The sequence below is a fragment of the Myotis daubentonii genome, chromosome 6 (genome assembly GCF_963259705.1).
Source record: "Myotis daubentonii chromosome 6, mMyoDau2.1, whole genome shotgun sequence".
In the NCBI taxonomy this organism is placed as follows: domain Eukaryota; kingdom Metazoa; phylum Chordata; class Mammalia; order Chiroptera; family Vespertilionidae; genus Myotis; species Myotis daubentonii.
The window spans coordinates 41,265,503-41,283,341 of NC_081845.1; the positions used below are offsets into that span (position 1 = coordinate 41,265,503).

At 41.1% G+C, this 17,839-nt stretch overlaps 1 protein-coding gene across 1 annotated transcript in view; it reads left to right on the forward strand.

The window, feature by feature from the left end:
• The window catches only part of PREP (prolyl endopeptidase), a 111,103-nt gene that overhangs the window by 19,602 nt on the left and 73,662 nt on the right, over window positions 1-17,839 (forward strand). The window contains exons 3-6 of the mRNA XM_059700828.1: window positions 3,601-3,734; window positions 5,787-5,917; window positions 9,319-9,528; window positions 15,492-15,613. Coding sequence (XP_059556811.1) covers window positions 3,601-3,734; window positions 5,787-5,917; window positions 9,319-9,528; window positions 15,492-15,613 — 597 coding nt within the window. The remainder of the gene's footprint in view (window positions 1-3,600; window positions 3,735-5,786; window positions 5,918-9,318; window positions 9,529-15,491; window positions 15,614-17,839) is intronic.

Genomic DNA, 17,839 nt, shown 5'->3' on the forward strand with positions numbered 1-17,839 from the left:
CTCTCTCTCTCTCTCTCTCTCTCTCTCTCTCTCTCTCTCTCTCACACACACACACACACACACACACACACACACACACTTGTAGTTTGCAGCAGTGGGATGTAGATAGCACTACCCTAGCTTTTATTGGTATTTGGAGGTCAATACTGGTGCCCGAGTTGGTTTTCTGCTTGGAGCTCCCTCCTGGTCGTCCTGACATGGCCTCTACCCCAGCCCGCCCCGCCTTATCCTGGAAGTAGTGTCCCCTTCATTTGTTCTCCTGTAGCACTTATTCTTATCCTTAATTCATCTTTGTAATTCCATGTTATATAGTCATGCTGGTGTGTGTGTGTGGGTGTGTAATGAGTAACTATGCATCATTTTTATTACATATGTAAGAATTGTACTTGTCAGAGGACTTGAGGTATTTTGTGGATTGAAATACAGGACACCCGAGGACATCTTGAAAAAATTCTTCCTGAAGGCAGTTGGGGTAAAGGAATCTCCAGCTCCCACACCTTGCGACCCTCTGTCGAGGCACTTTGCATTTTTTTCTTTAATGATAAGAATTAAATTACATGAGGTCCACCCTCTTAAAATTTTATATGTACAATACAGTATCGTTACCCATAGGCACAGTATTGCACAGAGATCTCTGGAATTTATTCATCTTGCATAATGGAAACTTCCCTTTGCTTTGAAGTTTTCTAATGATATATGAACAGGATTTCTTTGTTTTAAGCAGCTTTTCTTGGGAAAATGTGTTCAGATTCATCCATAGCTATAGCATCTGAACTGTTGATCCTTTTCAAAAGCCTCTAAAATTTAGGGGCTTTGCTGCAGGTGTGGTTAATGGGCTCTCAGGTTTCTGTTCTTTTGATAACATCGTGAAGAGTGACTTCAGATGCTAAAACATCTGAGGAACGGAGAGCATTTTAGTTCTCCCCAGCCTGCTTCTCTGTCATCCTGTAATTCCTCCAGGTTCCTTCCTTTAACCTTTCCCCCAAATTTGTTCTAATTTTTAGACCAAGAAACCAGACTATTAAATCCAGAAATGAGCAAGAAGGTATTTTCCTGGTTAAAATGCCAGGAATTTTATTGGCATTCTGTGGAACCCCAGCTTTCACAAAGCCCCTTTACAGAAAGTTTCCCACCACCTTCAGGACAAGGATTTGCCCGAGTTATAAAGCTGTTTACTGTGAAAGAACTTCAGACGTGGAGGAATTTGAACACTGTTTGGTTTTGCGTCTAGGTATTTGACTTGGAAGGGTGTAGTCCTTAAACACTGCTCTGTTTAAAGTCATTGCCTAACACTTGTGGGTGGGAGGTGACAGAATTGGGTGTAATAATCCTAGAGTTATGTGGGTTTTTGGTGGCCTTGTTATACCTGGCCTAACAGTTTTCCGACCATTTTAAACGGGAAGAGCCATGTGTCTGCTTTAGCCTGCGATGGATTCTGTTGCAGCAGTTGTGATTGTGCCATGAGACGTGTAAGAGAAGCAACGCAGAATTGAGACGTGATCAGAGAACACAGTTCCACCTTTCCAAGGAAAACCCTGGGCAATCTGTGACTCTTGGGCTCACCATGTCCGCCTAGAGCCAGGCTGTCCTGCAGCCAGGAGAAGGCCTGGATGCAGGCTCATCCACACACAAACCAGAGGGCGAGAGATGAAGTTTGTGGCGCCCTCCTCAGAGGGCAGGGTCAGGCCCTTCTGGGAAATAGCTATCGAAACTACACATTACCGTGCGCTGTGCCCATTTTCCCCATCTCACTCCCACTGTAATGGCCATTCCTGCTCCTCTTAGATACCAGCCATTCCATGTGGCTTCTGCTCTCACGGGAGCTGGTCTTAGACTTGTCCCCCCTCCTTTCACAATCCCCGATTAGTGCTGAGGCACCCTAGGTTCTTACTAAATCCTCATTGGTGGTCCAGCACCCCAAGGTGATGTCCTGCCCAGCCCAAGCGGGAGAAAGTCAGAGGAGACCCAGGCTGCTCCCCTTCTCTCCTGGGTGGGTCTGCTTCGTCTCCACACCCCACATCAGACATGGAGTCAGCTCCGGTTACGGTTCAGCTTCAGTCACCATGTCTGGAATAAAGTAATGCAGAGCTATTGCTAACTCACTGCATGACCTTCATCGGCGACTGACCACCTACCTCCACTGCCATGTCTGCCAGGTGGGCATGGCTTTCCTTCCCCCATGAAATCGGGTAATGCTCCTGTAGGTGCTTAGTAATCTCCAAAATGCTGCCTCTTGAGTGGCTTTGCAACTATGTATCCATTTTGTAACAAAAATCAAAAGCTACTTTCTAACTGCTTAGTTATCAACAGGGTATGCTTGGCTACAACTGGTCTGTTGTTGCAAAAAACTACTCTGGCAGGGTCCCCTGCCTTCCTGCAGGCCATCGCTTGCCCCTTATATAAACCATGTATTATAGATATTCTTATTCAATGCCACTCATTTTCCAATTTTAAAAAATATTAGTGAAGTTGACAAGGTAGTAGGTCTTAGAAAGATAGTAAGTCAAAAACAAAATTGATAAAAATAGCGCCTAGGTATCTCTAACCTTGTATCTTTAACTCTGATGTTTGGGACCCCAGGTGCTGACTAAGCAGCACAGTGTGAGTGTGGTTTCCTGGCCGTGTGTGATCCGAGCGTGTTTGTTAAGAGCAGGGATTCGCAGGAGCCAGCTCTGCCATTGCCTCGCTGCATGATGCCGGCAGCTTTTTAACCCCTCTGAGACTCAGCTTCCCTATCCACAGAGGTGGGCTAATTAAAGAACTTCGATTGTGAGTTCCAAATGAGTTAATACTTGCCTGGTACGAAGTTTGTGCCTAGTAAATATTTGTTATTATTTATGGAGGGAAAATATGCTTCCACTGTTACATTTTTGTAGTCTACCCCCTCCTCCAGTTCTGTGTAAGATTAAGGTATACAGCATAATGACTTGACTTACGCATATATTGTGAAATGATTACCACATTAAATTTTGTTAACATCTATCATCTGATATTGATACAAAGAAAAAAATATGTGATGAGAACTCAGGATTAACTCTCTTAACAACTTTTTTATATATGTCATACAGCAGTGTTAACTATAGTCATCATATTAGACATTGCATCCTTGATACTTCTTATTTTATAACAGAAGTTTGTACCTTTGTCCACATTTATCCAATTCCCTCTTTCCCCCTCCCTCCCCACCTCCCTACCTTTGGGAACCACAAATCTGATCTCTTTTCTGTGAATGTTTTTTTAGGTTTCACATATAAGTGAGACCATACAGTATTTGTCTTTCTCTGCTGACTCATTTCACTTAGCATAATGCACTCAAGGTCTATCCATGTTGTCACAAATGGCAGAATTTCCTCCCTTTTGTGGCTGAGTAATATTCCACTGTACACACGTATTGATCACATTTTCTTTATCCATTCGATCCATCAGTGGACACTTAGGTCATTTCTATATCTTGGCTCTTGTAGGTAATATCTCTTCAACATCTTTGGATCTAGTCCCAGAAGTGGAATTGCTGCATCTCTCTGATACAAGCTAAAGTATAACATGTCTCATGGTAAATTTTATATCTGACTTTCTCGGGTCATTTACCTTTTTCTGCAGGCTTTTGTGGAGGCCCAGAACAAGATCACTGTGCCGTTCCTTGAGCAGTGCCCCATCCGAGGTTTATACAAGGAGAGGATGACTGAGCTGTATGACTATCCCAAGTATAGTTGCCACTTCAAGAAAGGAAAGCGGTATGTGATGTTGCTTTCACTTAATTTTATTTCACTTTTCTAATTGAATGCGTTCTTAAATATTAAACCAAGTTCTGAATAACTTATCAGTTTATCAAATTAATTCATTATAAAATGGATTTATTTCTATGCTTAAATATGAGAATATCTTTTGGTCTATTGTCCAAATTCTTAAAATAAGGATTAAGAAATTTAGTAGATGTCCGTATAATTAAAAATAAATTAAAAAAAAAAAACAATGAACATAATCACACACAAAAAAAGAAAAACAAAGAAAGAAATTTAGTATAGATATGTCCTACGACGAAATCTAGAGTGTAAAAAACTATTGTTTTCTTATGGCTAGTATTTGGTGAGATTGCATGATTCATAAATAACAATGGAGATTTGTTTGCCTCTAAAATTTAATTATCTTTGGTTTATACTACTTGAATGCTGGGGTTCTGACCCCAGCAGGTCCAGGGGTCCCCAAAGGTGTGGACGGAGTCGGCAAAGAAGGAATGACACAGAGACAGCGTTCAGTTGATCAGCAGCCTAGCCAGGATCTCTAGCCAAGTTCTGGTCAGGATCTCCAGCCAAGTTCTGGTTAGGATCTCCAGCCAAGTTCTGGTTAGGATCTCCAGCCAGGTTCTGTGTCCATGTTCTCTTGCTAGGTTCTCCAGCCAGGTTCTGTCCAGGTTCTCCAGCCAGGTTCAGTCACCAGGTTCTAGTCAGGTTCTCTTGCCATGTTCTATCCAGGTTTTGTAGCCAGGTTCTGTCTCTAGGTTCTTCAGCCAGGTTCTCTCACTAGGTTCTGTCTCTAGGTTCTGTGGCCAGTTTCTGTCCAGGATCTTTTGCCATGTTCTTTCACTAGGTTCTGTCTCTAGGTTCTGTGGCCAGTTTCTGTCCAGGATCTTTTGCCATGTTCTCTCCAGCGAAGTTCTTCTGTCTCTAGGTTCTGTGTAGGTTCTGTGTCTAGGTTCTGTGTCTAGGTTCTGTGTGGGTTCTGTGTCTAGGTTCTGTCTCTTGGTTCTGTCTTCTAAGTTCTGTCTTTTGTTGTCTTGTTACATCTGTATTTATACCAGTTGATTCAATCCTATCAATCTCCATTACAAAGGTTAGGGCGTTTCTTATCTCCATTCGAGGGAGTAAAGATTATGTAGCTTAAGCATGATTGTTCGTAGTTAAAGTGATTAATTACCCACCTGGCACTTAGTTAAGGGGTTTTATTCCCTCCCTAACTTCAGGGGAAAATCCCTACCTGGGGAAACAACCTTTCTCAGAGAGGAGACCTTGGTTAAAACACATAGTGCCAAGAAGGTGAGCAAACATATTAAGAACAGTATGCCATATATGCCAGGTCCCTTGAAACAGCAAGGATGGATCGGCTCCCGGCACTTGAAAAGATTTTATTATATGCATTTCTTCTATGCAAAAATGAAAATTGTCCAGGAAGTAGAACCTAATAATTTGCTTCCCTTGTTTTCTCACACTCACTCAAACATATTTTCTCTAGTTAGGTTTTTAAGCCTCATTGGAAGTATCATCAATAATTTAGTAACCCTTTTTCCCCCAAGGATCAGCAAAGTGGATCTGCATGCCAAGCCCTGCCCACCACCTGCTTTTATAAATGAGATTTAAATGGCACGCAGCCATGTCCATTCATTTATATATTGTCCATGGCTGCTTCTGTACAAACTCACAGTTGTGTAGTAGCAGCAGAGATGTGTGGCCGCAAAGCCTGAAATATTTTCAGTCTTGCCCGTTACAGAAAAGGTTTGCCGACCCCTACCCAGCTGCCTTTTATTTAGCAAATAAAAGTCTTTGTCCCTGTTTAGTTAAGGTGCAGGATTTGAATATTTAAAGCAATTCAGCTAAACTCTAGGTACGGGGAGATGTTGGGACCTATAACCTAGTCCCTATGTCCATTTGCTGCTGTACCTGCATGTGTGTGTGTGTGTGTGTGTGTGTGTGTGTGTGTGTGTGTGTGTGTGTGTTTTGCTTATGTGCATTTGGTTTTACTCCGCAAATAGAAAACTCCACAGCTAAATAAAGATTGTCTCTGTCCCGCAGGTATTTCTATTTTTACAATACAGGTTTGCAGAACCAGCGAGTATTATATGTACAGGATTCCTTAGAGGGTGAAGCCAGAGTGTTCCTAGACCCCAACGTACTCTCCGATGATGGCACCGTGGCGCTTCGAGGTGAGTGCTCCACAGCCAGGCCCCCGGGAGTCCCAGGCCCCCACGCCAAGCTCTGTGTTGGAGCAGTCACCTCACCTCGGAAATACCAGACAGAGCGTGGACCCTGTTGCAGAACAGATGCACACGCAATGTCAGGAGAGCTATTTTTGCACAGTATGTTTAGAACACATGAGTAATCACGTGTCCTTCTGATGGCATGAAGCAGATCTGGAGAATACTTGTCACTGGCCTCAAATTAGCGCCTAGGGCTTCTGAGACCCTGAAGTATCTTCATCATTTCCCATAATATCCCTGAGAACTATCTGTGATTAGAAACAATCCTCTTCTATAAGAAATTTAAGCTATACAAAGAATGTTTCAACTATAAATATAAAATAGGAAGGACTATTTACGAGATCCCTTTCCTTGGTGGGGGAGGGGAGCGGAACTGATTAAGAGTTTTAAAATTTAGATAATTGTCAGTAAGTTAGAATTAAAAGTAAAAACATACAAGCTTGCCCTAACTGGTTTGGCTCAGTGGATAGAGCATCAGCCTGCAGACTGAAGGGTCCCAGGTTCAATTCCAGTCAAGGGTATGTACCTTGGTTGCGGGCACATCCCCAGGAGGGGGTGTGCAAGAGGCAGCTGATCGATGTTTCTCTCTCATCGATGTTTCTAACTCTCTATCCCTCTTCCTTTCTCTCTGTAAAAAAATCAATAAAATATATTTAAAAACAAAACAAAACAAAACATACAAGCTTGTAAAAATTGGACAACTTGGTACCCTGACCTCTAAAGATGCAAGTTTAAAAACTGAGTAAGTTTAGCCTACAGTTGCTATATGTCTCCTAAATAATCCTGTCCCGAAGATAACCTCCTCCACAGACCATAACGATTACCCCCGGTTTGTGCCATAAACACTAGTCCTAGGGTCAGGAAATTTGTGGTTCTATGGTTTAATAACTATATCCTCTGAGAACCACATCTTGGTAGCATTATAGAGGTTTTTAGTGCAGTTGGCTCATCTGTTTTATTAAGAAAGCACAGGTGGAGGTTCAGTCCTACAGAATTGAGCAGTTGGAACTCTGAAGTCCTATAATCAGTTAGGTGGGAATTAAACAGATCTGTGCAAGGACCCCTAGAATAAAAATAAAAATGCCCTTGACCAAAATTGCCCTTACAATAAAAATAAAGGCATTCAATCATTTAGTGGTTCCCTCTCCTCTCCAAATGGGCTGTGAATGTAAATGATGATTCTTTGCTAACTGGTATTGAAAGTAATAAGATGCCAGCCAGCTTAATAAGAGTATTCTTCCATGAATTGGAACTTGGAGTTAAATGAACTTATTAATATACTAGTTCTGTGCAATAATGTACCCTGTGTAGGATTCATTTAGTTTTAGCAAAGGTCTATCTTGCAACTCATCCAGAAAGACTTCATTATAACAGAGTCTCACTTCTCACTTTGATAATTCATTCTAGTAACTTTTTTATGGAATTGTTGCCATCTTCATGTCTGGATGGATGAAAAGGAAAATTCAACATGGGACCTGGATTGGGTGTTTGACAGTGGTATTATAGGGAAATTACAGTATGGGAGGTAAACATTCAGGTTCTTTTGATAGTATATACATTTTTTTAAAAAAACGTATTTTTATTGATTTCAGAGAGGAAGGGAGAGGGAGAGAGAGAGAGAAACATCAAAGATGAGAATCATTGATCATCTGTCTCCTGCACCCCCCACACTGGGGATCAAGCCTGCAACCTGGGCATGTGCCCTTGACCAGAATTGAACCCAGGACTCTTCAGTCTGCAGGTAGACACTCTGTCCACTGAGCCAAACCAGCTACAGCTAGTATATATATTTTTAAAATACATATTTGAACCCTGTCTGGTTTGGCTCTGTGGATAAAGTGTCAGCCTGCTGACTGAATGTTTATGGGTTCAATTTTGGTCAAGGGCATGCACCTCAGTTGCAGGCTCGTGTGGGAGGCAACAATTGATGTGCCTCTCTCATATCGATGTTTCTCTCTGTCTCTCCCCTCTCCTCCACTCTCTCTAGAAATCAATGGAAAAACTATGTTGGGTGAGGATTAACAAAAATAAAATTAATATAATTTGAAATCAAAATTTTTATTTGGAATTTTTCTGAATATTTTCTAATTCTATATAGCTAATTCAAACACTACAATGTTATATAGAGTGGAAAGTGAATATTTTCTCCCCATCATCTTCTAGATTCTTTTCTGCAATTACATACTTATGAGCCTGGATATTTTATAGGAATTGTAAGTGATTAATAAGTAGGCTTTTTGAAGTTTTAGACATATTTCCCATTAATAGAGGTCTCATGTAAAAATAGTAGAAAACCTCTGAAAATAGTTGGGTTTCTTAGAATAATTTCCACAAGCCCTCCCCCCCTCCCTCCCCCAGGTAAAGTTCAGCAAACATCCTAAGAGGAAATTTCTGGTGTTGTTGTCTGGTACCAAATGCTGTACCATAATGATAATTCACAATGATGAAAGCTGCTATATTTGTCAGTAAACATTCCATAGTGATGACAATGATCTCTCTTGTCCCTAAAGAATTGGACAGTAGAGTAGTCCATAGATGGTGTTGCTTTTCTTCCTTTTCTACGGTCACTTTTGGTATGTGGACCGTGTTAGATCCTTCATTGCAAACCCTCAGGCCTTATTTGCCTGGGCTGGTGGTGTTCAGATGGTCTGGGCAATAATCCTTGAGTGCCAGTAATGCTCAGAAAACGGGGTTGTAAAGAATGAACTCAGATAGTTTGGAATCCATCCCCAAAATTACCTAATGACTCCAATTTAGTTCTGTTTCATGGTGTGTGTCCTAATTCAGTCATTACTCCAAAGGCAGTTTCCTTGCTCCTTACTTGTTCCCTTTGCAGTGGTTCTCAACCTTTCGGCCCTTTAAATACAGTTCCTCATGTTGTGACCCAACCATAAAATTATTTTCGTTGCTACTTCATAACTGTAATATTGCTACTGTTATGAGTGTAATGTAAATATCTGATATGCAGGATGGTCTTAGGCGACCCCTGTGAAAGGGTCGTTCGACCGCCAAAGGGGTTGCGACCCACAGGTTGAGAACCGCTGCTTTAGAGTGTAAATAAAATGTGCTGAAAATCCAAGATGAGCTCTGCTTTTAACTGATAGAAATTAAAAAATGGAAACATCTTAGTGGGCATAGAATCCAACACTTCATGTTAGAGATGAAGAAATGAAGACTTGCTTAAGGTCATAAGGCAAATGCCTGTAAGACATGGGCTTGGCCCTCAGAGTTCCTCACTACCACAGTCTGCCTCCGTGTACGACAGAGTGTTGTGGGGCAGCGCAGGGCAGTGAGCAGGGCCAGGCACTGTGTGCCCATCACTGTTTGATTTCTCCTATGTTCCACAGGCTATGCATTCAGTGAAGACGGTGAATATTTTGCCTATGGTCTGAGTGCCAGTGGCTCCGACTGGGTGACAATCAAGTTTATGAAAGTCGATGGTGCTAAAGAGCTTCCAGATGTGCTCGAAAGAGTCAAGTTCAGCTGTATGGCCTGGACCCATGATGGGAAGGGAATGTTCTACAACTCTTACCCCCAACAAGATGGAAAAAGTGATGGTATGTTAAGACTTAGGTGAAAGCACCTTTTTTTATGAAATAGAAGTGTGACTCCCATAACTTTAAAAGAAAAACTAATCCCTAACAGTTTGGTCTAGAGCAAGCATGTCTAACTTGTGGCCCACAGCGAATATTTTTGGGGCCCAGCCAATAGAACAGTATGTAAGAAATGTTTTAATAAAAGTTCCGTAACTTAATTTTTACAACATCCTGTTATACATAATCTATCTATATATATAAAAGGCTAAGTGACCGACCGTCCGTCCGTCCGACCCACTGACTGACCAGCAGGTACATGTGATGCGCACTGGCAATTTAAAAATAAACATTGACTCGCGCTTGTGTGATTCATGTAAAGCTCTCGCTGGCACCAATCCCATGCGTGTTTCGATCTGTCGTTGTCAATCATGAATTTAGTTGTTTTAGTTGACATTCAATGTGAACCACAGCACGATTTATTCATCCACCGTCCGACCGGCCAGTACATATGATGTGCAATGGCAATTTAAAAATAAACATTGACTCGCACATGTGTGATACATATAAAGTTCTCGCTGGTACCAATCTCACGCATGTTTTAATTTTATAATGCTATATTATATATACTATTGACGTAATTTTTTGTAGTAATGTAATTACCGCATGAATCATTCTTCTAATTAATTTCCTTTCAATGTGCATGAATTCGTGCACCAAGCCTCTAGTATGTGTGTGTGGTGTGTGTGTGTATGTGTGTGTGTGTATACATACATATATATATATATATATATATATATATATACACACACACACACACACATTCACACACACACACACATATATGCCTAAGTGACTGAACGACCAGTCAACCAGTCGCTATGACACGCAGTGACCACGAGGGGGCAGGTGCTCAACACAGGAGCTGTCCCCTGGTGGTCAGTGTGCTCCCATAGCCAGTCGGCCAACCTCCCACAACCCCGGCCCCTGCCCCAGCCAGCTGGCCTGATAGCCCCCATCAGGGTGGCCAACCTCCTGCAGCCCCTCCCCCTGGCTGATCAGCCCTAATGGCTGGCCAGGCTGAGGGACCCCACTCATGCACGAATTCGTGCACTGGGCCTCTAGTTATTAATAATGAACTACAACGTTCGCTAATGACAGATTACTATAATCGTGTTGCATTCATTTCCCTTACGCGCTTTACGTGCAGGCGCACCATTTCTCTCCACTAATACTAGCAGCAAATATTTTAGCAACCGATTGCCACATTATTAGTCTTGGACTGACTTGTTTGGTGTGTACAACAGGAAATATTTCGCTTTCGAAGAATAAGAAAAATAGGTTTATTTGCATTACACTTATTAATTTGTGCAGTTATTCAGTGCCTGGTAAGTTAATGTTCAAGAAAAAATATTAATTTTTATTAAAATGTTCTATTTATGTTAATGATTACTCATTTATTTCAGCCCTTTGTGTTCAGCATGTCTATCTAAATAAACCTATATTTCTATGAAAATGGAAGCTTTTTTTGCGGCCCACATAAACTTAAACCGTGTTTATTTGGCCTGTGTTAGCCTTTGAGTTTAACATGCTTGGTCTAGAGCAGCCGTGGGCAAACTACGGCCTGCGGGCCGGATCCGGCCCGTTTGAAATGAATAAAACTAAAAAAAAAAAAGACCGTACCCTTTTATGTAATGATGTTTACTTTGAATTTATATTAGTTCACACAAACACTCCATCCATGCTTTTGTTCCGGCCCTCCGGTCCAGTTTAAGAACCCATTGTGGCCCTCAAGTCAAAAAGTTTGCCCACCCCTGGTCTAGAGCCAGGATTCCTCAAAGAACGTTGTACCACGTAACTTTGTTGTATAAGAGATCACCCCGAACCTCAGTGGTTTAGAATAATGACCATTTATTTCACTTGAGTCTATGGGTTGCCCAGGCAGTTCTTCTGGGCTTAGCTGAGTTCATCATGTGTCTGTCTGTGGTTAGCTGCAGGCTTGACTCTTTTACATGTCTGGGGCCTCGGCTCTGCTCCATGTGGTCTCTCATCCTCTAGCAGGCTAATTTGCATGGCAGCTCAGCGGGATTCCAAGAGGGAGAGCTGAAAGGCACAACTTCTTAGATGCCTGGGCTTGCTACTGTCATACTGTCACTTCCCTGCATTCTGTTTACCATCCCCTATTCAAGGGGATACTGGGAACTGTGAAAAATTGAGGCCACTATTGCAATCAGTCTTTCACAAATGTGTTCTGTGTCTCAGGGGGTTCATGGAGAAGATGGATTTTTTTCATAAAACCAACTGATTTAATGATGTTGAGTGATTATAAAATTTTTCTGCTGTAATCATCATTGATCTTTTCCCCTGGTCAGAAGTTACAGTCCCCTGCTGGCTGCATTTGTCTTGACACTTTTCTTCTTGTTAACTTCCCATACACACGTATTCTTCTCCTCTTCAGTTTCACAAAGATCCTGTTGTGTTCAGTGGTCCCTCTTTCTTTCCCCCTTCACTCCTCATCTTCCCAGACAGGAAGGGTCCTGTGCCCTATACCTTGCTGGTACAGGCTGTCAGCATCAGCGTCTTTATGCCACTCCATATTCCACTCGAGGTATAGCGTTCTCATGTTTCTTGGCTGGTCTTGACGGGTGGGTTTTACGGTCCCTTTGTTAGAGATGTGGAGCTGGGATGCAGAGTCTCGGGTACCTTTTTCAGAGCCTGGGCCTGGCAAGTGCTTTCTACCGCACATGTTGTCCCCTTATCACAGAGGTCCTCAAACTTTGTAAACAGGGGGCCAGTTCACTGTCCCTCAGACATTCCACACATGCGCACTGCGGGCCCGGGACGAGTTGGCTGCTAAGCAGGACAGGCAGCGGCGGCAAAAACACCCGGCGGGCCGGATAAATGTTTTCGGCGGGCCGCATGTGGCCCGTGGGCCATAGTTTGAGGACCCCTGCCTTTTCATGACCTGCTGTATCTTTAGTTATACTCTCCTTTCTGTCTCCCGCCTCCCCCTCCCAGTTGAATTGGGAATAAGGCTGTAACACTTTTCATTTCTTTTGGCTATGTTTACCGTCTGCTGCCTTTGATTATAGTACTCATTACCTTTCTCTGAATTCACCAGGGATCTACAAGAGGAGCTAAGAGGTTTTTAAATCAAGAATGTTGGCTAAAGAAAGACCTCTGTGTCTGTATTGAGAGTGCCAGTGGGTTAGAAATTGTTGGCTATTTCCAAGTTCTGGGAGATGAAAAAAGCATATAACTGGCCATTTCTTGTTAGAGAATAATGTTATGAAGTTAACTTGTGAAAAACATGAAAATTTTCAGTTACCCTCCACTTTCAGTGGCAACCATAGTAATTGCGATTGAACTAAGAAAGCCAGTCCCTCCCAGCTGTCAGTTGCTGGCCTCTTGTCCAGAGAACCTCAGCAGCCACTTAGAGTGAGCGCTGGAGCCCGTGCAGAAACGCTGAGTGGTTCTGACTGCGCACTTCTTACCGGTGTTCCCAGAAAGCCCTGGGAAAGTCACCAAGTGCTCTAAGGTGGTGGTGTTTTTTTTTTCATTAAATTTGCTGGGGTGACATTGGGTAATAGGATCATAGAGCTTTCAAGTGTACACTTCTATGACATAAGATCTGAATATTGCACTGTGTGTAGTGGTATTATCTTTTTCTTCATTGTTCTGAAACCTTGGTACATTTTCAGAATAAAGTAAAAATAGTTCTTACAACAGCCTCAAAAATCAGCAGATATGTGTGAATTACTTCCAGATGATACTCAACTGATTCTTAACTTTTTTTTTTTAATAGTTCGCTTTTAGAGCCGTTTTAGGTTCACAGCAAAATTGAGCACAAAGTACAGAGATTTCCCATACATCCCCTGCCCCCACACATGCATAGCCTCCCCCATTTTCAGCGTCTCCACCACAGTGGTACAGTTGATGAGCCTACATGGACGCATCGTAATCACCCCAGAGCAATCATTTACATTAGACTTCAGGTTATGGTGTACATTCCAGGGGTTCACACAAACGTGTAACGATATGTATCCACCATTGTGGTGTTATACCAGGGTAGTTTCACTTGCCTGATAATCCTGGCAACCACTGATCTTACCATCTCTGTAGTTTTGCCTTTTCCAGAATGCCTTTAGTTGACATCGACTATCTACCCTTTTCAGATTGGCTTCTTTCACTTAGTCATATGCATTTAAGATTGCTCCATGTCTTTTCATGGCTTGTTAGTTTATTTCTTTTTAGTGCTTAATAATATTCTATTGTCTAGATGTAGCACGGTTTATTTATGCACTCACCTAAAACATCTTGGTTGCTTCCAAGTTTTGGCAATTATGAATAAAGCCGTTATAAACATTTGTGTGCAGGGCTTTGCATCAACATAAATAAGTTTTCAACTCCTTTGGGTAAATACCAAGGAGTGTGATTATTGCATCATGTGGTAGAGGTATGTTTAGGTTTGGAAGAAACTGCCGAACTATCTTGCAAAGTGGCTGTGCCATCTTGCATTCCCACCAGCAATGAATGAGAGTTCCTATTGCTCCACATCCTCATCAGCATTTGGTGTCATCCATGCTCGGATTGTGGCCATTCTGGTAATGACATCTCGGTTTTATTTGCGTTTTCTTGATGACCTTTGATGTGGAACATCTTTGCGTATGCTTATTTGCCATCTCTTACTGTCTGTTAAGGTCTTTGGCCCATTTTTTTAATCAGGTGGTTTTTTCCCTCATTGTTGAGTTTTAGTAATTCTCTGTGTATTTGGGATGACAGTCCTTTATCAGATATGTTTTTTGCAAATATTTTCTCCCACTTTGTGGCTTGTCTTTTCATTTCTTTGACAGTATCTTTCACAGAGCAGATGGCTCTAATTCAGGGGTGGGCAAACTTTTTGACTCGAGGGCCACAATGGGTTCTTAAACTGGACTCAGAAGAAGGAGCTGCGGCCGTGTTTCCCGACGTTGCCATGTTAACACTGCTGCTGGTGAAGGAGCGGAGGGGAGAGCAAGAGAACCCTCCGCTCTTTCGGCTCCGCGGGCCGTAGTTTGCCCATGGCTGCTTTGAATGAAGTTCAGCTTCTCAGTTCTTTCTTTCATGAATTGTGCCTTTGGTGGTGTATCCAAAAAGTCACCACCAAACCCACGGTCACCTAGGTTTCTCCTGTGTTGTTTTCTAGGCTATTTATAGTTTTGCATGTAGAGTTAGGGCTGTGGTCCATTTTGAGTCCATGTTTGTGAAGTGTGTCCGGTCTGTGTGTAGATTGTTTTACATGTGGATGGATATCCACTGTTTGTTGAAAAAAATTATCTTTTCTCTATTGTATAACTGTTGCTCTTTTAGCAAAGATCAGTTGACTATATTATGTGGGTCTGTTTCTGGGCTGTCTACTCTATTCCATTGATCTGTTTGTTTGTTTTTGCCAATGGCACCAATGTCTTGATTACTTACAGTAAGTCTTGAAGTCAGATAATGTCAGTCCTCCAATATTGTGTTGGCTGTTGTTTTGTTTTGTTTTTGCTTCTCCACATAAACTTTAGAATCAGTTTGTCAATATCCACAAAATAACTTGCTGGGATTTTGACTGGGATTGGATCTAATCTAAAGGTCAAGTTGAGAAGAACTGACAATATTGAGTCTTCCTGACCACAAACATGAAGTATCTCCCCATTTATTTAGCTCTTCTTTGATTTCTTTCATCAAAGTTTTTATAGTTTTCCTCCTCTAGATCTCATACATATTTTGTTAGATTTATACCTAGGTATTCCTTTTGGGGGTACTAATGTAAGTGGTATTGTGTGTTTAGTTTGAAATTCCGTTTGCTCATTGCTGGTATATAGAAAAACGATTAACTTTTATGTAATAACCTCATATCCTACAACCAGATACGTGACTTGGATTCTAGCATAGTACAGAGTGGGTGGAATAGATTCCCTTAAAATTGCACACTGCGTTTCAGTCTACATTGTTAACTCTTCCAGGCACAGAGACGTCCAGCAACCTCCACCAGAAGCTCTGCTACCATGTCTTGGGGACTGATCAGTCAGAAGATATTTTGTGTGCTGAGTTTCCTAATGAGCCCAAATGGATGGGTGGAGCTGAGGTATTGTACTGTTGTGAAATTTTACCCAAAAAGACCATGTCTCATGGATTGTATATGTAAATATCTTTGTTTCGTGATGACCTTTATGAATGGTAGAAGTCCTTTGAGGGACTAGTCTTTTTGTTAAAAAATTGGCATTCAAAATTATTCTTAATAATGAAGTTGATGATAACCTTTTAACAACATAAAAATCTTAATACTAAAAGTTATTCATGCTTATGGTAAAAAATGTATAAGTACACAATAACGTAAAGTGAAACATGAACATTGTGAAACTCGGAATCCTCCTTAGAGGTGAGGAGAGTATCCTTCTAAACATTTTCTTTTCACATGCAAGTGAGAATGTAGAGAGTGTGTGTTTTCCTGTTTTACACAGTTGTGCTCTTTGTGTAGATGGTTTACTTGTTTTTACACTAAAATATGTATTCTTTAGATATCTTCCTGTTTTATTTTTTTAATGTGTTTTTATTGATTTCAGAGAGAGAGATAGAAACATCAGTGATGAGAGAGAATCATTGATCGGCTGCCTCCTGCACACTCCCTACTGGGGATTGAGCCTGAAACCCTGACCAGGAATCAAACCGGGACCTCCTTGTGCATGGTATCAGCGCTCAACCTCTGAGCCACGCCAGCTGGGCGATTCCTTCCCATCTTATAGATAGATAGTTCATACATTCCTTAGGGATCTTGATAATAACCAACCTCTATTGAAGTGATACATGTTTGAAGTTACTGGCCTAGATTTTATTCTGTATCTTGATAATCAATTGAAAAAGCTTAGAGTAAGAATTTACTGTTGTGAGTTGACTTCTGGGGACTAAGAAATATTTTTTTAAAGAAAGAAAAACAGGCCTGGCTAGGTGGGTCAGTTGGTTGGGGTATCGTCCCGTATACCAAAAGGTTTTGGTTTGATTTCTGGTCAGGCACATACCCAGGTTGCGGGTTCAATGCCCTTGTAGGGCACATATGGGAGGCAATTGATTGATGTTTCTCTTTCACATTGACGTTTCTCTGTCTCTCTTTCTCTAAAATCAATAAACATATCCTCAGGTAACGATTTTTTAAAAAAGAAAGAAAAACATTCTGAATGTTTTAATATAAGTAGATTATCATTCCATTTTTAAGTGGGAATGAGGAATCCACTAGAAACATTTTAGCTCATTGAGCCGTTTAGCTCTTCTCTGAGAAATGATTAAAAATTTGGTAAGAAAAGGACATTTTAAATTTGAACTTCTGCTCATGGTTCTGGTTCATTGGGGCAAAGAGTAGGAACCCGTGGTATTTTAGTTCATGTGGGTTGATATACCTTATTCCAAATTTTCCCTTTATTTCTTTATTTTGTTTCTCTAGACTAGGGCTTGTCACACTTTTGCCCTTAGGCCAAATCTGGCCTGCTGCTAGTTTTTGTAAATAAATTTTTGTTGGAACAACACATCCCTTTGTTTACGTAGTGTCTGTGACTACAGTCAACCTCCAGCACCAGAGTTCAGTAGTGGCCACAGAAGGCCACAAGGCCCACAAAGGTTTACAGAAAAACTTTGCCAGACTTTAATACACTGTGTTAAAAATGAATCTATAGGACTATATTTTATTACCTGAAACTCTGCCCTTTCGTAAGGATTTTTCTTTTCTACCTAATTCCCTACCCTACAAGCTTTGCTTGTATAGTTACTATTGCCATATTTCTCACATATTTGTTTTTAATGGCTCTTCTGACTCTATTTGTATTTTCCCACTAAATTTTCTTCTTATATCAGCTTATCTTCATACCTAAGGCTTCTGCTTACTCTGGATATGTATTTATTTAAAAAATAGTATAGATTTTAACTTTTATCTGAGTGTAACAATTAGGGAGACAAAATTTGCTATCAAAACAACCTAAAAACATTAGGTCATGTGCTTCTCTTTACCTTTATTTGGGGGGAAACCTAAAATAACATATTTTAGTAATCAAGTTTTATTCCTTCTGGACTCATCATAAATTCAAAAACATGCTGTTGTGGAGAAATTTCTTCCTTCCAGCCTAATAATTTCATGGAACCAGGCCTGTTTTAATCAAAGTAAAATTATTTGGTTGATACAATAACAGGAACACTAAAAATAAATGCCAGAATAGCAGTATATTTTAGCAAATTGGTGTAAAAGAAAACAGTTTAACTGGAATACATGCAACTCTGGTTGCTCAGATCTCTTTGTTAGCACTTGGTTGAAGCAACTAGTTTTTGT